A 25795-nucleotide genomic window follows, 5' to 3' on the forward strand; every position below is an offset into this window, starting at 1 on the left:
CAGTGAGGTTCTCAGATGCTGCTTCCCCCTGGCGGCAAGCCGTTGCCCTGCAGCTCAAGCCACGTGATTTCTGAGAAAAGGCCCTTCCTGGAGGAGAACTGAAACTTAGGGTGGGGACTGTAGAAAGGGGTGGAGAGATCAGGAAGCTGCCTAGACGGCTACCGAGCTGAGGTCAGCTGGGTCCTGGGACAGCCAGCAAGCCGCTCAGGTAAGATCAGCGGACATCCGGATGTCAGCGTGGGTCTAGAGCTAGAAGGCCCCGCCGGATTGGAGGTGGGGGGGCGGGGGCTCCTGGGGCCCCTCTGCCAAACAGGAATATACAGACCGCCTGTGAGCCAGGACACAGGGGGTTTGGCCTGAGTGAGAGAGTGACTGGGGACCACTGTCCCCGGCCCTATAGGCAAAGAACAGGAGGTCCCTGCTGTGGGTTGTTCAGGGAAGTCAGCCCCGGCTCCAGCTGACCCTGTTTGTTTTCTTGCTTTCTGGCCCTGCCCACTTCCGCTGGAGCTCTGCCCCACCTACCCCAGAGGCAAGAGGAGGGGACAGATGGGGGTCAAAGGATAGGTTGTGGGGGTGGTGGGTGAGGGATCTATGAAGCATCTTGCAAAAAGATACTGCCTTCGCAGATCCTTGGGGCAGAGACCGGGCCTCTCCCCAGGAACCACACCAAAGGAGTTCTCTTCCAGACAACAGATTCCTGAAAAGTCAGTTTTAAGACCAGCGCCTAGGGTTTCCTTCCAGTTGTCGGAGCTTGGGATGTTAGGGTGTGTTTTTTGGTTACTAGTGATGGCAGAAAGAAACGGTTTGGCCTCAGGGAATTGTGAGAAATGTCCACAGGCAAAAGGTGGATGGGGTCTCTGGGGGCCCTTGCCAGAATCCAACCCCAGTGGGCAGGATCTCTGCAGATGTTCCCTCCTGAAGTATCAGTTCCACTGATGCTGCCTGCTGCTCTTGTCCCCAGGATGGCATCGGGCCGGGCACGCTGCACCCGAAAGCTGCGGAACTGGGTGGTGGAGCAAGTGGAGAGCGGGCAGTTCCCGGGGGTGTGCTGGGACGATGCAGCTAAGACCATGTTCCGGATTCCTTGGAAGCATGCAGGCAAGCAGGACTTCCGGGAGGACCAGGATGCCGCTTTCTTCAAGGTGAATGGGCCTGGAAACCAGCCCCTCCGAGGGAGGGGTGGAGTAGACACAATCTCTCACCCTCAAGAGGTCTGCCTGGGTTTCAGATAAAGGGGAGATGGGAGGGTAGGGCCAGCCGCATTGTCGTCACAGCCCAAGACAAAATGAAAATTCAAAAATTGTTGAGGATTTCAAGACAGCAGCAGCAGAGCGGGGACCTGAGCACTGGGCCTTCTGTGCAGGTGCTCAGGCCGCAGGTGCCCGCAGCCGGCTGTAGGAGAGGGTCAGCTGGGCAGGGTAACATGCTGTCTCCTCTTTACTTCCTGTGTTTCTCAGGCATGGGCGATATTTAAGGGGAAGTACAAGGAGGGAGACACAGAAGGCCCTGCTATCTGGAAGACTCGTCTGCGCTGTGCTCTCAACAAGAGCCCCGAATTTGAGGAGGTTCCTGAAAATGGCCATAGGGATGGAGCTGAGCCCTACAAGGTGTATCGGTTGCTGCCATCGGGGACCCTCCCTGGTGGGTGTCCCCTTGCCCAGCCGCTCCTAGAATCAGCAGACGTGGACAGGGGGAGGATGGAGATAGGAGGTTTCTGGGAGGGTGGTGGGCCTCCCTCCAGGCCCCTCAGTCAGAGTTCTGCCCTGTCCCTGGGGTACTCCTACCCACGTTCCCCTGCCTGGTCCTGCATATTCTTTCACTGTCTCCTCTCTCCCTTACCCTCTGTTCCCACTTAAGGCTCTGACCTTTCTCCCCTTCCACAATATTCCACAGCCCAGCCAGGGACCCAGAAATCACCATCAAAGCGACATTACAGTTCTGTGTCCTCTGAGAGGGAAGAGGATGAGGGTACCACAAAGAACTGCATACTCAGTCCCTCTTTGATTGAGGACCCCCTCAAAAACGTAAGAGCTGGGGAGGGAACGGAGTGGGCCTGAGGGCAGGAGAGTAAACTAGGGGAGAGGTCAGCCAACGAATAGACACTGTGTCTGCAGGAGGAGGTGGGGGCCAGTGGGGAAGCAGGCCATTCAGAATTTGGGAGCAGCAGCAGCAGCAACAGCCCTGAGCCTCAGGAAGGTACCACCTCCCCTGCCTCTGTGTTGTTCCCCTACAGCCACTCCCTCTGGCCCTTGGATTCCCCAGTCCCCATCTGAATGACATGCCTCTGCTTCCCTTATAGGTACAGACACAACAGAAGCCCCTTTCCAAGGAGATCAGGTGTCATTGGAGAGTCTGCCTCCTCCAGACTCAGGTGTGTGGTGTTTCTGACTCCTCTCTGCTCTCTGTCCCCCCAGGTTGTCTCCCTGTAGCTACACATGCATTATCAAGGATGTCGGGGCTTGCAGGAAACAGGGCCCACCTTATCCAGACAGAGGCATTGCTTTCCAGGCGGGACACCTGGGCAGACTCCAACCTCCCAACAGCTCACTTCTCAAAAATACTCCTCATGTTCTCTCTCTCTCCCTCCCTCCCCCCCCTCTTTTTTCTCAAAATGAATAAATAAACTTAAAAAAGGGGGGGGATGGGTGAAGGGAGCGCTTGGGTGGCTCGGTTGGTTAAGCGTCCCACTCTTGGTTTTGGCTCAGGTCATGATCTCACGGTTTGTGGGATTGAGCCTGGCGTTGGGCTCTGAGTTGAGAGCGTCTAGCCTGCTTGGGATTCTCTCTCTGCAGCCCCCCTCAAAATGAATAAATAAACTTTTTAAAAAGTATCCCCTATGCACTCTGTTCCCTGGAAATTCACTTTGAGACATTCATTTCTGTGGGTCAAGTGGAGACCTGGTCTTCGGGACCTTCTTATAAACCATAAGACCCTGGGCATTAAGCCTTGAGGCCTCAGTGGGCATCAGCTACCCTTGTGAGTGATGGCAAAGCCTCACAGGATGCCCCCTGGCTGGTAGGGTTGGTGAGAGGGCAGATGGGGAGGGAAGTGCCTTCTCTAACCACAGAAGGTCAGACTGCTACCCCTGCCCTTGCTTGTGTTCCCTCTGGGCCTCACGTTTCTCACCAGCAAAATGAGGATGTGGGGTTTGCCAGTGGCCCCTCCTCATTCCCCAGGACCTGGTGCTGGCCGGGTGGACCCCTGGGGTGAAGCACTGGTGCAGCTGGCCATTCTCTGTTCGCAGACTACTCGCTGCTGCTTACCTTCATCTACGGTGGGCGCGTGGTGGGCGAAGCCCAGGTGCAGAGCCTGGACTGCCGCCTTGTGGCTGAGCCCTCAGGCTCCCAGTATGGGATGGAGCAGGTGGTGTTTCCCAAGCCTGACCCACGAGAGCCCACCCAGCGCCTGCTGAGTCAGATCGAGAGAGGTGTCCTAGTGGCCAGCAACTCCAGAGGCCTCTTTGTGCAGCGTCTCTGCCCCATCCCCATCTCCTGGAACGCGCCCCAGGCGCCACCCGGTCCAGGCCCGCATCTGCTGCCCAGCAATGAGTGCGTGGAGCTCTTCAGAACCACCTACTTCTGCAGAGGTGAGCCTGTTCCAGTTGAGCTGAGCCCCTGCCCCCATCTCTTAGGACCCCCTGGGACCTTGCAGGCTCTGCCACCACCCTGTGTTCCTTCCAGTAGATCCTTCGTTACAGCCCAGGCATGGCACCCTGCACTTGAGCGGTGCACACACATCCTGTGGGGCCCTGTGCTCAGCCCTGGCAGCTGTCTGGCAGCCAGCCTTCCCCAGTCAAGGTCTCGGAAGATGAGGCTCGGATGCAGCTCAGCACACGAGTCACATGTTGGGGACTGCCACCACATGGCAGCATGCAGTAACGGGAAGGTGCACCTCGCGGCCCTCTCCTGCATACGCACTTGCATGGGCCGACCCCATATTTGGGAGAGCTCGCACACCTCCCACACACCAGCCCTGCTGCACCCCGGGCAGCTCCTCGGGTTGTCCTTCTCCCGTCCACCCCTGCCTTGGATTCCACCTCCTGCCTCCATTCACCTCTAAATCTCACCTTGGGAGTGGAGGCCAGGAGTACAGGGGACGCAGAGTGGGAGTGTTGCAGGGCCACGCATGCCCTCGGCAGGGAGGGTGCGAGCAGACAATAGAGGTGGGGACACTTCTGTGTTAGCAGCCCAGGCTGCTGCCTTGAGGACTCTAAGCTCTTCCAGCAGAGAGCTTTGAGGGTGTATAAAAATCGGTTACCTCTAAATACTTCTTACTTGAAAAAGGGGCACCTTTTCCTACTTGCACATGGGTGAGTAGCAGCTTAGTTGCTGGCATCCCTCCTGGTATGAGGCAACAGCCATGACCCTGCAGCTCCCGCTCTGGCCTTGGTCTCCAATTGGCCCCACACCCACCCCTCTTTCCCCATGATGGGTCCCTCTCTATTCCCTCCCTGCCTGTGGCCTCTGCCTTCTTTCTTCCAACCCATGATCCTTTCTCTTTCATCAGACCTGGCCAGGTACTTCCAGGGCCTGGGCCCCCCACCCAAGTTCCAGGTGACTCTGAACTTCTGGGAGGAGAGCCCTGGCCCCAGCCACACCCCGAAGAGTCTTATCACAGTGCAGGTGAGTTCAGGGCAAGGGAAGACTAGCCTGCCTGTGTGAGTGGGGTGTAGGGGGTTCCAGGTGGAGAAGGGCCTTTGGTTGGCAGGGAGGAGCTCCTGGGGGTATGTGTGCCCCAGCTGTGCTCATGATACTCTCCCCCACCTTTCCTGGCACAGATGGAGCAGGCCTTTGCCCGACGTTTACTGGAGGAGACTCCTGAGGAGCAGGCAGCCGCTCTCTCCCTGCTGCAGAGCCTGGGAGACCCGCCTTCCTCCTCTTCGCTCTGTTCCTCCTATCTCCTTTGAAAGAAACTCATTCTCCACACTGTTGACCTGGCTCCCTTGGTGATCATTCCTGGTGGTTGTCTGTGATGGTTGTGTCCTTGAACTGCTCGTGTACCTGGCTGGTGGAGAACTGAAGGATGATTTTTATCCTTTTTTTAAGTTTGAGATATACCCTCTTTCATTTCTGAGAAACTGAATTGGGAAAAGTCCAAATGGTGTGAACTCAGAGGACCTTTCCTGCTTCCCCCAACCCTAAAGCCAAGCACTTTATATTTTCTTCTTAGATGTTCACTGGGGATTTAAAATAAAACTTTATTGAAAGAGGAGTCATTATCTGCTTTGTTGGATGAAAAGGTAGGTAGCAGGAGTCACAGGGAAGTGATAGAGATGTAATTTCAGAGCGGTGTACTTGGGTTTTCTTCCTGCTGACCTCTCCAGGCCCCTTTCCCCTCCTCCACCTGCAGCTTCTGGCTAGGAAGCTGTCTGGCCTCTGTGGGTTCTGAGTTTGGGGAGAGGATTGAGGTTAGCCACCCAGAAGAGCACAGCCTACAGCTGCTGTAGCCACCAACTTCACATGGAAAAATCTGGGCCCCACGGTTCTTGGCTAGAGGCCTCTGATTCGGGCCTTACAAGCGGCTTAGGGTTGGACTCTGGCTGGAGGTCTAAATGAACAGGAGAACTTGAAGTTGACTTCAAACTATGGACTAGAGGTGCTGGGGTCTGGGAGGGGAGGGGAAATCAGAGGGAAGAAAGAGCTTCTGTGCCTCCTGTGCCGAGGGCAGACCAGGCTCTGGTATCTCTTCTCCCAGTATATGGGGCACTGTCGCCCTAACATAAGGGGACTCCCAAACTGGTTTCCTCGCTCTACCTAGACCCCACCAAAGACCATGTGGCCTAGACTGCCATGTCACCAACACTCTGTTCGCTGAGATGTGAGGGCCCTAAAGCAACTGACACTTCTTTCCCATACCCCCTGTGTTTATTTTGCCACCAAACTGGAAGTTCTTCCTTTACAGGCAACTTGTCATCTTACCTCTCCATTCACATCCAGCAGATTAGTTCAGACGTAAGTCCCCACTTAACCAACTGCCACAGCATCCAGCTTCCCCCCTCCTATATGTGACACCAGCTTGGAGGAAGAGGAGCCTCCCAGACCAGACTTTCCTGTCCTTTCACTCTTATAAGCCTTCCCTGGCTCACCTATGTGATCAAGCCTAGATGCCTGGATCCTCGAGGATCTTCTTGCTGTCTCACTTGACAAACTTCAGTGTTGCTTTTGAGCCTTTCTGCCTCCTTGGACCTTCGTTCTCTTCAGTCTTGCCCATCATCCTCCCGAGAAGCCAAGAGTCCAAACAGGAATCTGCATTAGCAGGGAAGAAAGCAGGTACTGGGTGCACAGGTACGCAAGGCCTATTGTGCCCTTGATTTTCTAAGATTCCTCCTGGCCTTTCTTCTTTGCACTTGCTGTCTCCTTGACTTCCATTTTATTTCTTTTCTTTATAATTTTAATTCCAGTCTAGTTAACATACAGTGTTAAATTAGTTTCAGGGGTACAATGTAGTGATTCAACAGTGCTATACATTGCTCAGTGCTCATTGTGATAAGTGTACTTTTTTTTTTAAATTTTTTATTTGATGTTTATTTTTGAAGGAGAGAGGCAGAGCATGAGTGGGGGAAGTGCAGAGAGAGAGGGAGACACAGAATCCAAAGCAGACTGCAGGCTCTGAGCTGTCAACACAGAGCCCGACCTGGGGCTCGAACCCACAAACTGTGAGATCATGACCTGAGCCGAAGTCGGATGCTTAACCGACTGAGCCACCCAGGCACCCACCCTGTGATAAGTGTACTCTTAATCTCCACCTAGTTCACCCATCCCCCCACCCACCTCCCCTCTGGGAACCATCTGTTCTCTATAGTTAAGAGTCTGTTTTTTGGTTTGTCTTTTTTTCCCCCTTTGTTCATTTGTTTCTCAAAATTGCACATATGAGTGAAATCAAATGATATTTGTCTTTCTCTGACTCACTTATTTCATTTAGCATATATTCTAGATCCATGTGTGTTGTTGGAAATGGCAAGATTTCATTGTTTTTTCTGGATGAATAATATACCAATGTATAGGTATACCACTTCTTTATCCATTCATCTATCGATGGACACCTAGTCTGCTCCGTATCTTGGCTATTGTAAATAATGCTACAATAAACATAGGGGTGCACACATCCTTTTGAATTAGTACTTTCGTATTCTTTGTAGTAGTGGAATTACTGGATTATATAGTAGTTCTATTTTTAATTTTTTAAGGAACTTCCATACTGCTTTCCACAGTGGCTGCATGAGTTTGCATTCTCACCAACAGGGACGGTGGGTTCCTTTTCCTCTACGTCCTTTCCTTGTTTCTTGTGTTTTTGACTTTAGCAATACTGACAGGTGTGAGGTGAGATCTCATTGTGGTTTTGATATGCATTTTCCTGATGATGAGTGATGCTGAGCATCTTTTTATGTATTTGTTGACCATCTGGATGTCTTTGGAGAAATGTCTGCTCATGTCTTCTATTTTTTTAACTAGATTATTTTTTTGGTGTTGTATCAGTTCTTTATATTTCATTTTCATTGTCTCCATGTATTTTTTTAATTTCCTCTTTGATTTCTTGGTTGACCCATTCATTGTTTAATAGCATGTTATTTAACCTCCATGTATTTGTGGTCTTTCCAGATTTTTTCTTGTGGTTGGTTTCTAGTTTCATAGTGTTATTGTTAGAAAAGATACTAAAAAGACTTTGATGTTTTCGAATTTGTTGAGACTTGTTTTGTGGCCTAATATGTGATCTGTTCTGGAGAATGTTCCATGTGCACTTGAAAAGAATGTATTCTGCTGTTTTAGGACGGAATGTCCTGACTATACCTGTTAAATCCATCTGGCCCAATGTGTCATTCAAAGCCACTGTTTTCGTATTGATTTTTTGTTTAGATGATCTGTCCATTGGTGTGAGGGTTAAAGTCCCCTACTATTATTGTATTACTATTGATCACTTCATTTATGTTTGTTATTAACTGCTTTATGTACTTGGGTCCTCGCATGCCAGGTGCATCAATATTTATAATTGTTACATTTTCTGGTTGGATTATCCCATTTATGATTATATCATGTCCTCTTACATTTTCTGTCATAACCCACATCCAGGCCATCAGCAAATCCTGTCATTTTTCCTTTAGAATCTATCCAGAATCTGACCACTTTTCTCTGTTTCTACCACTAACACTTTTTTTTTTTTAATGTTTTCTTATTTATTTTTGAGATAGTGAGAGTGCAGAGGAGGGACAGAGAGGGAGAGAGAATCCCAAGTAGGCTCTGTGCTATCAGCACAGAGCCCAAATTAGGGCTTGAACTCACAAACTGTGAGATCATGACCTGAGCCGAAATCAAGAGTCAGACGATGGGGTGCTAGAGTGGCTCAGTTGGTTAAACATCTGACTTCGGCTCAGGTCATGATTTCACAGTTCATGAGTTTGAGCCCCACATCGGGTTCTGTGCTGACAGCTCAGAGCCTGGAGCCTGCTTCGGGTTCTGTATCTCCCTTTCTGCCCCTCCCCTACCCATGCTCTGTCTCTCTCAAAAATAAACATGTAAAAAAATTTTTTTAAAGAGTCAGATGCTTAACCTACTGAGCCACCCAGATGCCCCTACCACTAACACTTTGGAACAAGCTACTATCATCTCTCACACCTCTTTCTGCTTCCTTCCACATCTTCTTTTCTTCCTCCACTCTTGTCCACCTTCAGCCTATTTCCAACACAATAGAGATCCCCTTAACACATAAATCTCATCATGTCAGTCAAAACCCTCCATTGGCTCTTAACTCATTCAGAGTTAAAGCCCAGATCCTTAAAGTGGCCTCCAAGGTCCTTGTGCTGTGGCCCCTATCCTCCTCTCTAACCTCACCGCTTGCCATTCTTGTTCCAGGCTTCTTGAACCCACCACATTTCTGCCTCAGGACCTTTGCACTTGCTGGTTCTTTTGTCTAAAATATTCTTCCTTTAGGTAGGTGCATGTTGTCTCCTCTCTTCAGAGGTGGCTTCCCTAAGCACTCTACCTAAATAGCAGCCCTCACTACTCTCTATTCTCCTATGCGGCCTCATTCTCATAGCACTGATCACCATTTCACATATTTCTGTTTGTCTCCTTGCTTATCATCTCTCTTTCCCTAATGCGATAGAACAGGGACTTGTTTTGTTCACTGCTCTATCTCCAGTGCCTCTATAGAGGAGTGTGTGGCATGTAGTAGGCATCTCATAAATGCTTGTTGAATGGAGGGATGGATGAACAAATTACTCAGTCTATTGCTTATTTCCTAAACTAGGTTCTAAGTACCTTAAGGGTAGATGCCCCCACCTTATCATCTCTGCGCTTTAATGTGAACTTATAAACACTGACAACATATGTACAGTGACTGAAACAATTTGTATTAGGCAGAAACCATCTGAAACAAGCACAAGTTGACTAGGTACTGGAAATGCTGGAATTCGAGAGAGCAGAGTTCCCAGCCAGGCTGTCATTAAAGAGCTGTGTGGTCTGGGAAAACCTGTCTTATATGGGCCTCTGTTTCTCATCTGAAAGGCAAGTCTTAGACTAGATTTTGAAATTCCAGTCAGCCTTGAATTTTTGTGGTTGTAAATTTAGGGTAATTGCATATTCACTTGACAAATGTTTTTGGTTTTTTTAAATATTTATTTTTGAGAGAGAGACAGAATGCAGGCAGGGAAGGGGCAGAGAGAGAGGGAGACACAGAATGCAAAGCAGGCTCAAGGCTCTGAACAGTCAGCACAGAGCCTGACTCAGGGCTCGAACTCATGAACCACAAGATCAGGACCTGAGCTGAAGTCAAATGTTTAACCAACTGCGTCACCCAGGCGCCCCAACCACTTGACAAATGTTTACTGAGCTGGGTTCCAGGAACTAGTTGGGGGTAAAAAAAAAAAAAAAAGTCTCAATCTCAAGAGCTCCCAGACTGAAGGAACAAAGCAAAATAGGGTCAGCTCAGCTACAATAATTGAGTGTTAAAGAGGCAGAGAAGCATGCCCTGGGGAAGGGCATTCTAAACCAAAGAAATGGCTGTACAAAGGCAGGAGGCATGGAGACAAAGAATTGTTGGAGCCAAATGGCTTTTGTATGCAGAGAGGTATGCCCTGCATCCCACAAAGCTGAAATCTATTCCAGCCAGGGGAACATTCACAACTGGAAAATAGCCAGATGGGGCAGGCCCAGAGTCTAAACTGTTCAAATTTAGGAAAGGACCTAGCAAGTTCTCTCAGGGCTTCCTGTGAGATCTGACTTTTTCCTCACCGGTCTGTGGCGCCTCCAAGGCCACCCACACCGTTTTCACCTCCCCAGCTCACGACAGGCCCAAGTCTGGGCACAAAAGGCAGACCAATTTTTGGTATTTTGTTGGTACCTGGTTGGATTTGGGGGAAAGGGCAAGTTCTAACTGATCGGGCGCCCAGAGTGGGGTAGGGCAGTTGCCCCCGGCATGACCCGACCTAGTCTAGTAGTTGAAGTGCCCTTGTTACCAAGCTTGCTGAGGGGGAGCGAGACTGGGACTTGCTCCACTCTCATTGGTCAGCAGAGAAGTGCCACCGAGGAACCCTTGTTGCCAGAGGCAAGAACGAGAGCCCATTGGTCAGGACACCTCACAATGGCCCCAGCAGCGCACAGGATTCTTCCGATTGGTTCGCTGTCTGCCTCGGTAGACCCCTGTTGCCTGGACGCCCAGCCGGTTCCTTGGCGCCCTGGAAAGAGCGCTTCCCAAGCCCACCCCCGTTCCCCATTGGCTGTCGTGGGGGCCGCCGCCATCTAATGACGGAGGCGCAAAGCACCCGTGGGCGCGCTCCCTGCGGCAGGATCTAGTCCCGCGGGAGGGCGACCCTGCCGGGACTACAGGTGCCGAAGCTGAGTGCAAGACTCAGGCGCCCGGCACTCTGCGGAGGACCCCCGTTCTCCCTCGGGACCTGATCTGGAGCCCAGCCCGGACCTGCCCTCGGGGAGCTCTGCACCTCCAACCTGGAACCCAACCCGAAAGGCCCCAGTAAGTTCGAAGCACCCACGCGGCGTGTGAACCCGCTCAGGGCAGACGGAGAGGGGAATCCCAACTGTTGTGTGTGCGGTCCGTGCCTCCATTTGCTTCTCGCCTTAATCCTTTATCCACCGATTACTGGCTCCTTTTATTTGGCATTCGGGGTCCACCTCGGTGCCACCTCTCCAAACCCTTCGTTCCAACGGTGTTGGGAAGTCCCTCGCCGCAAAGAATTCCGATTGAGATCCGAACGGAGGAGTGGCGGAGACGGGGGTGAAACCCCTGTGGGACAATGTTCTACTACCCCAACGTGCTTCAGCGCCACACCGGCTGCTTCGCCACCATCTGGTAAGGGCAGGGCCCCGCGCGCCGGGAGGGGCACCCAGGGATCCCAGCCTGACACCCCCTCCCCACTGTCCATTCACACCCCCGACCCCTCCAGGCTGGCAGCGACGCGTGGCAGCCGGCTGGTGAAGCGTGAGTACTTGAAGGTGAACGTGGTGAAGACCTGGTAAGGCCCAGGAAGGGGAGGAGCGGCCGGGCCTGTGCGGGCAGGGTGGCAGGGCAACTGGATGGATCCGGTTGGCCAGGCTATGGGGTTGGTCCTTGGCACAGGGGTGAGTAGGGCGTTTTTACCCCCAGCGAGGAAATCCTCGATTACGTGCTGGTACGAGTGCAGCCCCCGCTGCCCGGTCTACCGCGGCCCCGCTTCTCCTTGTATCTCTCAGCCCAGCTGCAGATTGGCGTGATCCGGGTCTACTCCCAGCAATGCCAGTACCTCGTAGGTAAGTCCGGGAAGGCTCGGAGATGGGGCAGAGCTGAGTGGCCCTCGGCGAGGCGGGCTCTCTACTTTGCCCTCCCTGCCCACAGAGGACATCCAGCACATTCTGGAGCGCCTGCACCGTGCCCAGCTGCAGATCCGCATTGATATGGTAGAGACTGACCTGTGAGTGCCCCCCTGGGACCGGCCCGTTAAGCTTTTTTTTTTTTCTTAAATTTTTAAAATATTTTTTGAGAGAGAGAACATGTGAGCAGGGGACAGGCAGAGAGAGACACACACACAGAATCTGAAGCAGGCTCCAGGCTCTGAGCTGTCAGCACAGAGGCCAACACGGGGTTCAAACTCACCAGCTGTGAGATCATGACCTGAGCCGAAAGTCAGAGGCTTAACTGACTGAGCCACCCGACACCCCCCACCCCTGCCCTTTAGCCTTTAGAGGGCAACCTTAGCCCTCTGGCTCAGTACCTGACAGCCCACACTCTCTCTCAGACCCAGCCTGCTGCTTCCTAACCGCCTGGCCATGATGGAGACCCTGGAAGATGCTCCAGACCCCTTTTTTGGAATGATGTCTGTGGATCCCACACTTCCCAGCCCCTTCAGTATCCCTCAGGTAGGGCTCCCCAGAGACAGCTCAGGGGGACTGTCGTGGTGGACCCACCCAGACAAAACCCATTCCACTTGTCTGTTCAAGGCCAACTTAGAAGCAGCTCTTATCCGAACTTATTTCCACACAGTTCCCACTGCCAAGGCTCTAATCCAGGCCCTCATTGTTTCTCAGCCCTGGGTTTCCCTATCTATGTCCTCCTCTATCCACATTCTAACACCTCTACAGCTTAATACAATGCTACTTCCTTCCTTCAGACACCTCCTGTGGCTCCCCACTGCAGATAGAGTACTAGCATTAGAGCTCTCCATGCCCAGGTCTAGAACTAGCTACTGTCTCTTAGCATATCCCTTAAGCATCTTTGGCTCCCAGACACTGGTCTGGCCCCCATGTCCCAAAGATGCCATGTTCACTTCTTTGCTTGTGCTTTTTCCCTAGTCCATAAGGGTCATCCTCATTTTCTACTAGTTAAGTCTTACACATCCTTAACAGACCTGGCTCAAATACTATCCTTTTCTATGAGACTTTATCACTGGCCAGAACCAAATGTTTTGGAACTCAGCGCATCACTAAGGGGCTTGTTTCACCCTTTGTGTTGACTCTTGCCCAGGTCCTATACAAACCTGTCATCATGTTGGACCATAAGCTCCTTAAGACCAGGAATCTTTTCTGTTCCTCTGTCCCCAACAACACTTGACATAAGGGTGCAGTGCTTCGTGTACAGACAGATGGACAAAGAGTAGATAATGGCAGGAATGGGAGGAAAGGCGTGCATATGGTGAGTGAGTTCACCGCATACAACTGTCAGTGCCACAGGGCTTAGGCATGAAGGAATATTTTCGTCCCTTGTCTGAATAAGGCTGTGGAAGTGAGAAAACAGCAGCTAAAGATGAACCCTTCCTTTTTGTCCCCAATCCTCCCCAAAGATTCGACACCTTCTTGAGGCTGCAACCCCAGAGAGACTTCTTGAGGAGATCCCTCCTGAAGTCCCTATGGAGCCAACGAAGCCAGGTGAGCAGAGAGGGTTCTTTCCGGGGAGAGGCATAGGAAGGCCCCAAAACTGAAGAAATGACCATCATTGAGCTTCTCTTAAGGGCCATGCCCTTTGTGTAACCTCATCTCTGCTTCACAGGAGTCCTATGAGATCAGAATCTTACCCCTTTTTACAGAGGTGGAAAGTGAGGCCCCTAGTGGTTAAGCAGCATAGTCAGGTTCAGATTGGCAGTGACTGGCCTGGGCCTGACCAGAACCCAGGTTGACTTGATTGTAGAGTCCATGTTTTTGCCTCACCACATGGGGTGGGAACCTGGAAAGAAGTAGAGGGGCTGGGGTGACTTTCCTGCCTCTCCAGACAGGATCCCGGTGACTGTGCTGTCCCCAGAGGCCATCACCCTCCAAGAGGCAGAGCCCATACGCATGCTGCAGATTGAGGTGAGTTGTACCCCTACAGTGGGGCCTGAGGCCTGCCTCTGGCGGCCCAGCCCACCTTGCATTTATCCACTCCTGTCTGCCCCGAGTCCTGCCTTCTTGTTTCCATTTCACCACTCCCTGCCCCTGTTCCTTGAGCGCCCAGTGGGCCTCCTGCTGCCTGTCTTTCAGACCCAGTCTCCTAGATCCACTTGCCTTTTTCAGAAATGGAACTGTGTCCTCTTTCCCCTCTCCTTACTCTCCCTCTTTGGACAGGGTGAACGGGACCTTCCGGAGGTCAGCCGGCGAGACTTGGAGCTGCTGATTGCCGAGGAAGAAGAAGCTATCTTATTAGAGGAACGTGAAGGTAGGCCTATCTGGCTGCCTATGGCCCGTGCGGCACTGGATGGTCAGAGCCCTGACATGGGCAGTCTGGGCCTGGGCAGTGCTCCCATCTCCTCTCTTCTGTGCTCTGAGACCTGATCTTCTCTCTGCAGAGTACAAGGAGGAGCCCCGGGCCCTGGAGGGAGACACCATATTACCCTCGCTTTCACCTCCAGCTCTTGCACAGTAAGGGCAGGACCCTCTGGGCCAGGTAGGGGGTCAGTGCTGGGAGAGGTGTCTTCATTTTTCACCCATTTTCCCTCAGGGTGGAAGGGGCAGCAGAGCCACTTCCGGTCCCAGTCCCCGAGGAACCGAAGCCAGCAGGCTGGGAGCCTGAGGCCCTACTTACTGGTGAGTGCCCATCGTGCCTGTACAGCTACTGCACACAAGGGCCCTGGATTCCAACTTGCTGAAGGGAGGCCTTCTAGCTGGTGGCTGGGTGACTGTAAGGGCAAAGGCTGTGTGGCAGAGCCAGGACCTAGAGTGTTTTTGCAGAGGTGACCCCTCCACCAGAGCTGCGTCTGCCAGCCCCTCCCAGCCCAGAGGTGAGTAGTGCCCCTTCCAAGTCTCTTCCCCTCCCAGAGCTGCTCATCTGTATTCGGCTTCCCCAAGCCCTGGGCCACTGCTAGCCTGCCTGGGCCTTTGGGCAAATGGGTAAAAGGTACCCCTGCTCACACTCCATTTATCTAGACTGCCCTTCTCAGCTGGGCCCCTCACATGAGGTTGGAACTGCATGTACTCAGAGGCCGTGTCCAGCTCTTTCTCGGGGCACCTCTGGGGTGGGGATATGGGGCTTGTACCACTAAGGTGGTGGGAAAGGGAATCATGGGCAGCCTTGCCCCCGCTTCCCCTCCGACTCAGGAGAGGAGGCCCCCAGTTGCCCCATATCCTGTGAGCCCACCTGCTCGTCGCCGTCGCCGCCGCCAGTTACTGTTCTGGGACAAGGAGACTCAGATTTCCCGGGAGAAATTCCGGGAACAACTGCAAACCAGAGCCCACTGCTGGGAGTGTGTGAGTGCAGCCTAGGCTCTGCTGGGGATGGAGGGAGGCAGGGCGGGCCTGGGGCAACGCATGCTGGGCCTTCTAAACTCTGGGGGGATGGGGGGGGTTACACAGGGAACAATCCCCAAAGTGCACGTGTTCCGGGGGTTTGAACATACACAGCTCTGTGTTCCTTGAGTGACCCCACCTAGCATATCCACAGGCCCCAGTTAGTAGTGAGTGGGGCAAGCAGGGGCATGAACCTGAGAGTTGGAAGGTCAGAGGCCTTGGAACAAAGTATTGCAAAGAAGTGGAGGAGGGGCGGGGAGAGTGGCTCTCTCCTAACTGGGCTTCTGGCCCTCCCTGCCGTGCAGCCAAAGGTGCAGCCTCCTGAGAGGACCATCAGAAGCCCCACGGAGCTATTCCAAACCCCAACTCACTGTAAGGAGCGGTGGGAGTTGGCATGTGGGATCTTCTGAACCCACATTCCTCACTTGGTGTTCCTCACACCTCAGACCCCATCCCCACTGCCCACCCCCTCCCCAGCTGGCTGGTTACCCCCAGAACTGCTGTCTTTCTGGACCCGCTGTGCCCAGCCACCCCCAGAAGCACTCAGGCGAAGGCCACCCCTGGAGCCTGAAGAGGAGGCTGAGGAGGAAAGGAGGAGGACTGAAGCTCTGAGCGATATTGAGGTAACTGTACCCTTCCTCCTTCGTCAAGAGGCTGCCTTCTCCGCCGCACCCCCATGGGAGCCATTGGTGCTGGGTCCATCCCCTAGTGCAGGCCAGGTCAGGGCTGGGACTGCTTCACCCTACCCCAGATGTTTCTGACACTCGGGGTCTTAGTTCTCGCTCTCCCACCCCCAGGTCCTGAGAGAGGCCCAGGAGCCCAGCGGGCCCCTCATGCTGTCTTCAGGTAGGTACCTGGAGAAGGGAGAGGACCACCACCCCAGCCCCGGTCCCGGAGAACTGGTACCCCGATGCTCTTATTAGAAGGGAGTGATTAACATGAGGGAGCATAGATCTCTTCAGCTCTCCCACTGGGCACTTTTAATAAGTCACTGCACAGCCACGGCTCCTGGGTCAACCAGGTGGCCTCAAGGTCCCGCCTGCTCAGATCTAAGCAGATCCACTCACGACCTCTCCCTCCCCCTCCCCCAACAGAACTCTCTCTAGAAGCGGCCGAGGAGGAGAAGACCCGCATCAGCCTCATCCCTTCAGAAGAACGGTGGTAAGCCACCAGCCCTGGCGAACTCAAATATTCCCCTTGTTGCTGTCACAGCTGCCACCTTCCCTGTTCCACCTGACTCCCATGTTCTCCCAGGGCCTGGGCCGAGGCAGAGCAGCCAGAGGCCCCTGCACTGCCTGTGGTACCCGAACTCCCTGAAGTGCCTATGGAGTTGCCTTTGGAGCTGCCCCTGGAGCCTGAGCTGCTGTCGCTGGAGGCTGTGTATAGGTATCAGGGAGACAGACGGTGTCTCGGTGGGGCGGGCCCAGGCTGAGACTTCAGCTGACAGTCCTTGATCCCTACAGGGCAGTGGCACAGGAGCTGCAGGCCAACAGGGAGCCCGATTTCAGCAGCCTGGTGTCCCCTCTCAGCCCTCGCAGGGTGGCTGCCCGGGCCTTCTATCTGCTGCTAGGTGAGTGTGGGCACGAGGTGCAATGTGGGGGACGAGGACACACAGGCCTGACGCGGACTCCCCCTGACTGGCCCTGTCTTCTCCCCTTGAGCAGTGCTTGCAGCACAACAGATCCTTCGCGTGGAACAAGAGAAGCCGTACGGGCGCCTCCTGATGCAGCCGGGGCCCCGATTCCACTGCGGTTAGAACTAATTCACAAGCTGCCAGGATACTGGTTACATTAAATATGTCTTGCCTGCCTCATTTCTGAACATCTATCTCCGTGCTTTCTGCTGTCAGAGCTACTGTTTTTCAAGCAGAAATTGAACTGCCTTTATTTAGGGTAGGATGTCAAGGCTCCATTCGTGTTGTTCCACAGCAGAACACATCCAGAGACGCCTCTGCAGGGCAGCGGGCAGGGCTGAGATTCCAAATGGCCACGAGGCCCAGAATCTTTGGTAAGGCGTGAGCTGCACTGGGCTGAGAGGTGCTCTCGGGGTCTGGGCAGGCTCTGTTCTCTCTGGCCCGGCTGCAACTCAGTCTAGGTGAGGCCCAGGACGGCCTGGAGCTCCTGAGCTTTGTCACCAGGCAACAAGCCCAGTGCTGAGTGGAAGCTGTCGGTGTGCTGTCTGGCCAAGAATGTCAGGAGCAGCAGCAATGCGGCCTTGGTATCTGGGTGGAAAGTGCAGAGGGAGAGATCCCGCACGGACTGGCCCTCCCCCACCCCCAGCTGCCCCAGGCCCTGTGACCCCTGGCCCTGCCCACTACTGCCACCCTCACCTGGTGGGATCTTATTGTCGGCCAGAATGAGGCTGCAGATGCGCAGGAGCTCAGGAGCCACATCTACAACCTGTGAGAAAAGAAAGGCTGACTTAGGGGTGGCAGCACCCTTGGGCCTGGGTCCAGGGGGGCAGTGGTAGAGACCAAAGAGAGGGAGAATCTCCCACCAGGGATACTTTGAGTGTGATACCAATTCACATCCAAGGACCCAAGAAACATGGTAGTAGTAATTGTTGTTTTTGAAGGAGACAGGATTGTGACCAAAGAGGAATGAAGTTAAGAACACAAGAATCCCCTGGTTGCTCTTCAGATCTATTAAGTCTTTCACCTTTTATTTTAAAGAAAGACCAAAAGAATCCCAGACACCTGGGAGCCCCACCAACAGAACAGTCTCTACAGCAGCACTGGAACAGGAGTCCAAACCTAGCTGGTCAGTTCAGATGAATTCAGGAAGCAGGGCTGCTCTAATTGGAAGGGATGGTGGGGCAGCCCAGGGATACCCACGCCCCATGAGCATCCTGAAGGAGCCCTGGTATAGGAAGTTAGCCTAGGGAAGCTGTGATTTCTAGCTCCCCCCAGAGTGTGCAAATGGCCAGGCACGATGGAGCCTCCCTAGGAAAAAGCACTAAGGAGCGTCACAGGACAGTTTAAACTGTTACTCTGCGTCAGCTACAAGCGAGGCCAATTCTGCCTGTGACGAGCAGCAAGCTCCCCTGAGGGCCGCCAGCATCAGCATTACCTGGTCAGGGCTGCTCTGGTACAGGAAGCTGAAGAGGTGCCCTATGGTGACCCATTCCTCCAAGTCCTCCTTCAGTGGCAGGGCATGCAGCAGGGCAGCCAGCACCTGGACACAGAGATGCCTCAGGCCCCTTGTTCCGCACCCTCCTCAGCTTCCTGGCTGTGCCTGATGCCCCTGGGTCTCACCTGGGGCTCCGGTTTCCTTGTGGGACTGGCCATCAGCAGGCGGGCAAGTGCCCCACAGATGTTGTCACGGACGCGATCATGGCGCTCCCGTGCCAGGAGGGGCAACAGAAGCCCCAGCAGCTTGGGGAAGTGTCTGGTTCCACAGTCAAGGAACAGGCACGCGGGCAGACCTCTCCCGTCCTCGAGTTCCAGGGATGCTCCCAACCCCACCCAGGCCCGTTCTGCAAACTAAGGATACTCCTGAGCGGGGCGGCCCCCATGTTCTGCCAGCACCCCCAGCCCAAAGATGGCATTGCTCCGCACCTCAGGGTCTGCCTCCCGGGCGGTGCTCAACAGCACAGGGAGCAGCCGAGACACAAACTGGGCTGAGGCGCCACCCAGGCCCTGAATAGACTCCGCCAGGGTCCCCACTGCAAAAGACTTCTCTGCCACTGTGCAGCCTTGCTTCTGGTGGGGGGAGGAGTGAAGTCAGCAGGGACAGAGTGAGGGGCTGGACACAGGGTGCACGGATAGAACGGGGTTCGAAGCCAGAGCACAGAGCACTCACCATCTTGCACAGCAGCAGTGGCAAGAAGCCAGCAAAGAAGGGGGCGAAGGCATCTCCCCCGGCTGCAGCTGCCAGGGCTGGGATGGCCTCTCCCGCGTGCTCCAGCAACATGGCATCATACTCAGCCTGCGGAACCAGGTCAGGGGCTAGAGCACCAGAGCTAGTTCTGTAGCCGTGGGTGCCTCCCACAATGCCCCTTCCAAGCTGGCCATGTTTGAAACACAGCTTTTTCTCCTGGTACACCTACTCTTAGCTATCGATCCAAGCCCACCCCAATCCCCACCTGCCAGCAGCCTTTCCTGAACCTCCAATGCCTTAGTGGGAGCAGGGCTGCATCATTTGGAGCCATTACCAGCCTTTTAGTGCCCCTGGCCTCCCTAGGCCAAGCCCAGGTGCACTGTCCATCTCTGCCCTGTGCAGACTACCCGGACAGCCTGGTCCCACAGTTTGCATCCATGGCCCTTACCTGGTCCTCCTCTTCTTCCTCCTCGTCGGTGTCCTGACAAGCTACCTGCAGGAACAGAGTTCAGCTCAGCCTGGATCTCCTGCCCCTTCCCCTTTCCATGGAGGGGAGATAGGAAAACCTGGACCTGTAGTACCCTCAGACTATCCCCACTTAGGGCTGAGCCATCTCCTCAGCCCACAGTCCACCCATCCTGCTCACCTTCCTTTGCAGCACCGCCTTGAGCATGTTGCAGAGCTCAGCAAGACGCCCAGGGGGCTGCAATGCGAGGGGCCCGCAGCCGCGCAGCACCCCCGTCAGCGCCTCCAACACGGCCATCACCACCTGGCGCTCCCGCTCCACATTCACTGCCTGCATGTAGGACGGCACCACCCGGGCGAGGGCAGTCTGCAGAGCTGGGGACATTATTAGCTGAGGCCCCGATCAGACCCTGTCCCTCCCTCCAATCGCCCCCTGCTTCCAGGGGCCCTAGCCTCCCCTGCTCACCTGCAGTGTTGGGTTCTGAGGGGCAGCTCTGACAGGCCTTGTGCAGTGCGCAGCAGAACTGACCCAGGGCCTCGTGGGCTGCCTTCCGCACGTTCAGGTGAGGGCACTGCAGGGTGAGGAGGGGCAGGATGTGCCTGCTGTGTTCATGGCCAACGCTGGGCCCTGAGCCCTTGGATCCCACCCACTCTACCAGCCCTCTCACCTCTAGCAGCTTGAATACTTCTTCAAAGACAGTCTCCATGTAGGGAAGGAAGGCCACACTGTGGACAAACAAACATATGGCCATTGGGGAAGGAACTCCCAGGCAGGGTTCCCAGTGCTGGAGAAGGCCGAGGCTCACCTGGTGTTCACGGAGATCTCCCCCAGAGCAGCACAGGTGTCTTCCTTCTCATCGAAAAAGGCATTTTCCACGCTGTACCTAGGGTCAGGTGGGGAGGCAGCAGCCATCAGGCACCAGGAGGGGCAGATCTGGCACGGGGCCCTTGCATAGCCAGGATTCCTCTGACCAGAATGACAGCCCTCCGCACCCTGAGATCTCTGAGTCCTCCTCCTCTTCCTCATCCTTGTCCATGAGCTCCTCCTCTTCCTCCCCATCGCTCTCGTCAAACAAAAGGAAGGAGGCGCTTCCATCGTACTGAGGCTGGACAGAGGAGGCACAGCAGGGACTCGAGCTTAGCTGAGCCTGGGAGGCAAATGCCAGTCCTGGGCTGCCCTTCCCCAACTGGCCCAGCCCACCCGTTCTCTGCTCACCACAATGCCTTCAGTGGAACGCAGTGACAACAGCATAAGTGTGGTGATTTGTGGCAGGTGTGGCGCCAGGCCCTCACCCATGAGCCCTGATAAGGCTGCAAACAGGCTGTACCTGGGGGAGGCAGGCAGAAGCTGTACAGGCAGAATGGGGAAGCCCAGGAAAACCCCTGATCCAGAAACAGAGAGGACAGGGTTCTCAGGTCAGGGCTGTGGATCCAGTGGGTGGGCAGGAGACATGGGACAGGGGTGGGGTGAGGGCTCACTCACGTGCAGCGCCGCAAGTCAGGGTCGTCTACTTGGTCACACAGGCCCAGCCCTAGCTGGCAGCATTCCTCAGCCAGGGGCCTCATGGGCTCCCCCACTGCTCGAGCCAGCACCCCCAGTGTCTCTGTGGGGACAAGGACTTGGTTAACACTAGGATGTGAAGATGGGTCAGAGGTGTGCGAGGCCAAGACCTGGGGGACCATAGATGGCAGCTGGGGGGTGATTCAGGAATCCCACTTGTGTTTCTAGGCACAGTGGGAAGGGTGCTTCCTTCGATGAAAAGGAAAAAACCTGTGTTGCCCGGGGGGGAGATCTCTGTGAACACCTTGGCCCTTCCCCTGCACTGGGAACCTTGCCTGAGAGCCCCTTACTCACCCAGGCTCTGTATCTGCACAGGCTGAAGGTCCTCATGGCCAGTTAACAGGAATTCCCGCAGGTGCTCCATAATGGTGGGGAAGTAGGGCAGCAGGGAGGCCTGGGCAGCTGTGGCTGGGGAATGGAAGGCCAGTATCAGAGCTGGAGTGAGGACTACCGGTCCATCTGTCACGGACACCCTAGGGAAACCCTGTGCCCTGCCTCCTGCCTCCTTGTCCTCACCAATGGCCCCCAGGGCGCTCACAGCCAGCTCCTTGGCCCGGGAGCTGCTGGGATTCCTCAGAGGCTGCAGCACACATTCCATCAGCTCCGGAAGGTAGGGCTGCACTTTAGGCCCTGTAGGAAAAAGCATTCCTCTAACACCCAGGCCAGGTCTCCTACATTCTGGGGGCCCACTTCCCTCCAGGCTGACCTCTAACATCTAGCCCAGACCTCTTTGGGTGCCTACCACACCCCTTTCTCTGCCCCAGACAGTGGTTCAGGGAGTTGCACATCCCGTTGCCTTCATCCAAAGCTACAGCTCCGTCCCCTCCCTCACATACCCGATTGCCATCACCTACCCAGGTTCTCCACGAAATTCTCCAGGGCATAACAGGCCTTGGCTAGGTGGTTTGTGTGCCCAGAAGGCACCGATTTCAGGTAGGCGAGGAGCAGTGGCATCACCTCCCCTGAATAGCTGCTGATATGGGGCTGAAAGAAGGGGAAAGGAGACCCCGAGTCAGCTCAACCGCGGGTATGCCCTCAAAGCACACACCTAAGTGCCAATGGCAGCAGGGATGCCTGAGGAGGGGAAGCTGGCCCCTGGGAGGGGTGGGGACTCTGAAACGCTGACTGCCCATTCAGCCTTGCTGACCTGTAGGTTCTCTGAGAACTGGCCCAGGGCAAACAATGCAGCATTGCGCACAACTTGTGTTGGGTCCTCCAGGCCCTTGCACACGATCTGCAGCAGTGGAGACAGCAGTCTGGGTGGGGCAGAACAAGAGAATGTAGTCTGAGGGGCAACACCAGAAAGCCCTAGGCTGGGCCATTCTCATTTCCCCTGGGAAAAAGGCTTTCTCTGTCAACAGACAGTAGGCGCCACCCCTGGTCCCTATAGCTGGGGAAGCCATTTAAATTATTTTCCAAATCAGGACGCCTTTTAGAGTGGCAGAAAGCACTACTGATAATTAAACTCCAACAATGAGCACAGACCAGGACTGCCATGCGCTGTGTGGTGGTTCTCTCCACTGCCCAGCCTCCCTCTAGGAAAAACGAATAGACACCTACCTCTGTCTGATGTGGTCACCAGCTCCATCGGACAGTACGGCCAGCACCAGGAGCCCAGCCTTGCGCTGGTACGGTCTCTCACTCCGCAAGGCCTCTTCCAGCATGGGCATCTAAGGGAGCAGATGGTACTCTCCAGAAACCCTGGCATAAGCCTGCCATTCCTCCGGCAACTGGCCCTCCACACCTACTAGGACCCAAACATCTTCAGCAATGGGAGACTAGGCACACCTGGGGGTAGGGGCGCCAGAAGGGCAGAGCCACACTTACCAGCAAGGGACAGAGCTTCTCAGGGGGCAAATGTAGTGCCAGCATGTCCACGACCTGAAAATGGACAGGAAGACTTTGCTGGACTCCATCTCTGCCCCACAGCTACCTAACACCCTGTTACTACCCCTGTAGCATATCTCACCTGTACAGCAAAGTGCTTGGGAGTCTCCCCCACCAGCCCAATCTCCACCTCTTCCTCTTCTGAATCCTGGTCTTCAGGATCCAGCTGGCCCAGTGGGGGCTCGGCAGCCATAATGGGGAAAAGGGTGTGTAGTAAGGGTGGAAGAAGACGATTCTTCAACAAAGCCTTGAAAGGAAGGTGGAATGGTGTCCCTGAGAATCTGCTCTCAAGATGGACTCACATTAAAAATTCTAGCCTTCTAGGCCATAAAGGGTCTAACAGAAGATTCCCAAACTCCCAGCTAGGAGCTGGGGTGAGGCCAGATCAATTTTAAATATCTAAAGATACCCGGAGATAGACAGAAAGCCCCAGCAGTGAGGTAAGGGATGGAAATGGGGGTGCACTAATGTGCGTCACAGAGTACTCACCTTGCTCTTGACTTTAACCAAGAAAGTGAGGCAGCAGAGAATACGAACACGTATTGCATCACCCAGAGCCACGTTTTTAGCCACCTGCCCAGAGACTAACTTGAATCAGAGACAGGCAAAGAAACTCCCAGCAATATAAGCAGCAGAGGCTGTGCCTGTCCCCAGCTCACCTCCAGGCAAAATGTGAGGACCTCAGAGAGGTGGGAGGTGATGATGGGCACCTCTGACTCTAGCAATTCATCCAGGGCCTCCACAGCCTCACAGGCCTTTGCCTGCCAGACAAACAAGACATAGGGTTACCATGCTCTTCTTCAGTGGACCAGGCTGGGTGCTCCTACACTCTCCTTCCAATAGACCTCTTGCCCACATGTCCTCACCTCATCTACAGGGATCAGAGTCTGCATGGCCACAATGAGCTTGGGCACCAACATCCGCGCAAGAGGCTAGAGGACAGAAAGCATAATACGGGTTCATCTCAGGCCCCGGAAGCTGGCAGCTTCCTCAAAGCCTGGGCACAACATGAGCCCAGGTACAGCCACCCACAGTATCCCCTCTCAAGTGTTAGGAAGCACAAATGGCAGAGAATCTGAAGTAGTTCTGCATCCTGCAAGAATGAGAATATGAAGACCCAAGAATAGGGAACCAAGAAAGGTGAGGACCCACATCTTACCACGTCATCAGTGCCCAGGTAAGGGGCCATGGTGGTCAGCGTGCGCAGGGAGTAAAAGAGGAGCCCAGGAGAGCCCACCTCACCGAGGGTCTCATTCAGAAGCCGAAGAAGCTCCCGGTGGTGGGGCTGGAAGGCCTCAGGCCGGGAGGTCACCACCACACTTAGCAGCAAAAGCCCCATCTGTTCAGCAGTAGGGGACGAGAGGAAAGCTTACATGGTCTATCCAGCTTCTCGGTCCCTCCATCCCTCCCTCCCACCGACAATGTGCTAATACCTCTCTCTCTGGTATGTGAGGGCTGTGGGTACTGTGCTGAAGAAGTTGCATGAGCTGAGGCCAGGCCTCCAGGCCTTCCTTTCGAAAAATGGTGGCTGAGAGCTGGGCCAGGCTAAGGCTCACAGAGTGCCTGCAAACAAGAGAGATTCCCCCGCCACCCCCAATCATCCTCCAGTACCCTCCCCAGCACACGCTGGGCCTGCCTCAATGGGCTGGCCAGGAAAGAAACCTTCAAGTGTGGGCAGAGTGTTTGCCAAGTTGGGAAACATAAGACCACTAGTGGCTAACAGGGAGACCAGCAGCATGGTGGGTATGTGATCTGGTGAGCCTGGTTTCATGCAGACTGAATTTCAGTTCTGTTCTTCTGAATAGGATATGGCAGACCGTCACAGCCCATTCTTATGAAGTTTAGTCTTCAACACGGCCTTAGCACCCTTGCTCCACCCTTGGTCTAGAACTGAAATCTTCCTTTCTCCCTGCCCCAGGCCCTGCCTGGAGCTGAAAGACAAGGCAGAAACCCAAACAGGGTCTCAGTAGGGGGTCAGTCAGGATCCCAAGAAGAGGCAGGTAGGCACTTACTGGGTCTCCCTCTGGAAGGCCGACAGGATCAGGGACTTGAGGCTGAAACACAGGTGGCAGGTGTTGGCACTTGGCCGGCCCAGGAGCCGCCTCCGCCTGGCCCCGCCCCGCCCCTGGCCCTGCCCACCTCTCCCGATGCTCAGCTGTCAGCCGTCGCCAGTGGGTGCTCAGTCGTCTGCGGGTCAACACTGCCGCGAACTGGCGGATCTGGGACGAGGAAGCACGCACGTGAGGGTTTGGGCAGGAAGGTGCTGAACGGGCCGCAGGGGGCAAGCTGGGGGCGTGACCAGTGGCGTACTATGAGACGCTCAGCGGGAAGGGGCAGGAGCCTCACCTGAGGATCGGCCGCGGAGGCCAGCAGGTCGCAGAGCGCGGGCAGGGCGGCCGGGTCCCGAAGAACGGTCTGGAGCTGCTCAGTGGCCTGGCGGATAGTTTGGGGGTCAGAGTAGGGCTTTTCCCGCAACCTCCCGCTCGCCCCGGCCGGGTCTACCCTGTCCGTACCCGGCGGATACGCTCGGTGTCCGGCAGCAGCAGCTCCCGCAGGATCTGCTCCAGGCCGGCGGGCTCCATGGCAGCAGCCGAGGAGCCACTACTGGGTCGGGACGGGGGAGGGACAGCACGTGGAGGCCCCGAAACCCATTTCCGGCGGAAAGGGCGTTGCTCCGAGCCCCTCCCGTCACCAGGGTGATTCAACTTGCTTCCCACCCGGAGCTCCGGCTTTGCCACTTCCGTTGGCCTCAGCGCCGGCTGAGCCGCGGAAACATGCCCTGGCAGTGAAGGTTCCCCCAGTCGAGAGTTCCCAAGCTCCGCGTAAAACTCGAGTTCCGTGCGTGCCGGGCCGACCCGGTTTTCTAAAGGGACACTACCCTTAAC

General features: G+C 54.9%; 3 protein-coding genes across 9 annotated transcripts; 2 read left to right on the forward strand and 1 right to left on the reverse strand.

Annotated features, from left to right (window-relative positions):
- The first annotated feature begins 240 nt into the window (after positions 1–240).
- Positions 241–5211, forward strand: IRF9 (interferon regulatory factor 9). Of its 4 annotated transcripts, XM_027065461.2 has the most exons (9): positions 241–704; positions 962–1142; positions 1458–1641; positions 1894–2024; positions 2115–2196; positions 2300–2371; positions 3245–3586; positions 4507–4622; positions 4778–5211. In XM_027065461.2, the coding sequence occupies exons 1-9, from the start codon at positions 592–594 to the stop codon at positions 4904–4906; spliced, it is 1350 nt and encodes a 449-aa protein (XP_026921262.1). In that variant the 5' UTR covers positions 241–591; the 3' UTR covers positions 4907–5211. The 4 variants fall into 4 exon arrangements, with proteins under 4 accessions (XP_026921262.1, XP_053080287.1, XP_053080288.1 ...); XM_053224311.1 differs by lacking the exon at positions 241–704 and having other exon boundaries at positions 720–1142; XM_053224312.1 differs by lacking the exons at positions 241–704; positions 4507–4622; positions 4778–5211 and adding an exon at positions 3681–4500 and having other exon boundaries at positions 716–1142.
- Positions 5212–5346: 135 nt separating this feature from the next.
- Positions 5347–16992, forward strand: REC8 (REC8 meiotic recombination protein). 3 transcript variants are annotated; one of them, XM_015086168.3, is made up of 19 exons: positions 5347–11301; positions 11396–11464; positions 11596–11738; positions 11824–11899; positions 12224–12344; positions 13265–13349; positions 13690–13769; positions 14022–14112; positions 14243–14315; positions 14395–14480; positions 14625–14674; positions 14994–15140; positions 15485–15551; positions 15657–15802; positions 15977–16025; positions 16274–16340; positions 16434–16565; positions 16643–16749; positions 16844–16992. In XM_015086168.3, the coding sequence occupies exons 1-19, from the start codon at positions 11246–11248 to the stop codon at positions 16933–16935; spliced, it is 1737 nt and encodes a 578-aa protein (XP_014941654.1). In that variant the 5' UTR covers positions 5347–11245; the 3' UTR covers positions 16936–16992. The 3 variants fall into 3 exon arrangements, with proteins under 3 accessions (XP_014941654.1, XP_053080284.1, XP_053080285.1); XM_053224309.1 differs by lacking the exon at positions 11824–11899 and having other exon boundaries at positions 11396–11738; XM_053224310.1 differs by lacking the exons at positions 5347–11301; positions 11824–11899.
- On the reverse strand, positions 11971–25765 carry IPO4 (importin 4). Of its 2 annotated transcripts, XR_008299308.1 has the most exons (31): positions 25424–25765; positions 25257–25343; positions 25050–25129; positions 24923–24964; positions 24344–24473; positions 24070–24249; positions 23777–23842; positions 23570–23671; positions 23400–23483; positions 22993–23157; positions 22851–22904; positions 22584–22693; positions 22171–22279; positions 21878–22007; positions 21540–21653; positions 21318–21431; positions 20946–21066; positions 20679–20790; positions 20456–20568; positions 20269–20346; positions 20131–20188; positions 19929–20034; positions 19644–19837; positions 19446–19490; positions 18980–19105; positions 18671–18879; positions 18433–18565; positions 18248–18352; positions 17509–17578; positions 13496–17400; positions 11971–13198 (listed from the first exon to the last, which is right to left on the reverse strand). XR_008299308.1 is itself a non-coding variant. In XM_015086159.3 (30 exons), exons 1-30 carry the CDS (start codon positions 25490–25492, stop codon positions 17270–17272), a joined length of 3237 nt encoding a protein of 1078 aa, XP_014941645.3. In that variant the 5' UTR covers positions 25493–25765; the 3' UTR covers positions 11971–17269. The 2 variants fall into 2 exon arrangements, 1 of the variants encoding a protein (XP_014941645.3); XM_015086159.3 differs by having other exon boundaries at positions 11971–17400.
- Positions 25766–25795: the final 30 nt, after the last annotated feature.

This window comes from Acinonyx jubatus, chromosome B3 (assembly GCF_027475565.1).
Source record: "Acinonyx jubatus isolate Ajub_Pintada_27869175 chromosome B3, VMU_Ajub_asm_v1.0, whole genome shotgun sequence".
NCBI classification, from domain to species: domain Eukaryota; kingdom Metazoa; phylum Chordata; class Mammalia; order Carnivora; family Felidae; genus Acinonyx; species Acinonyx jubatus.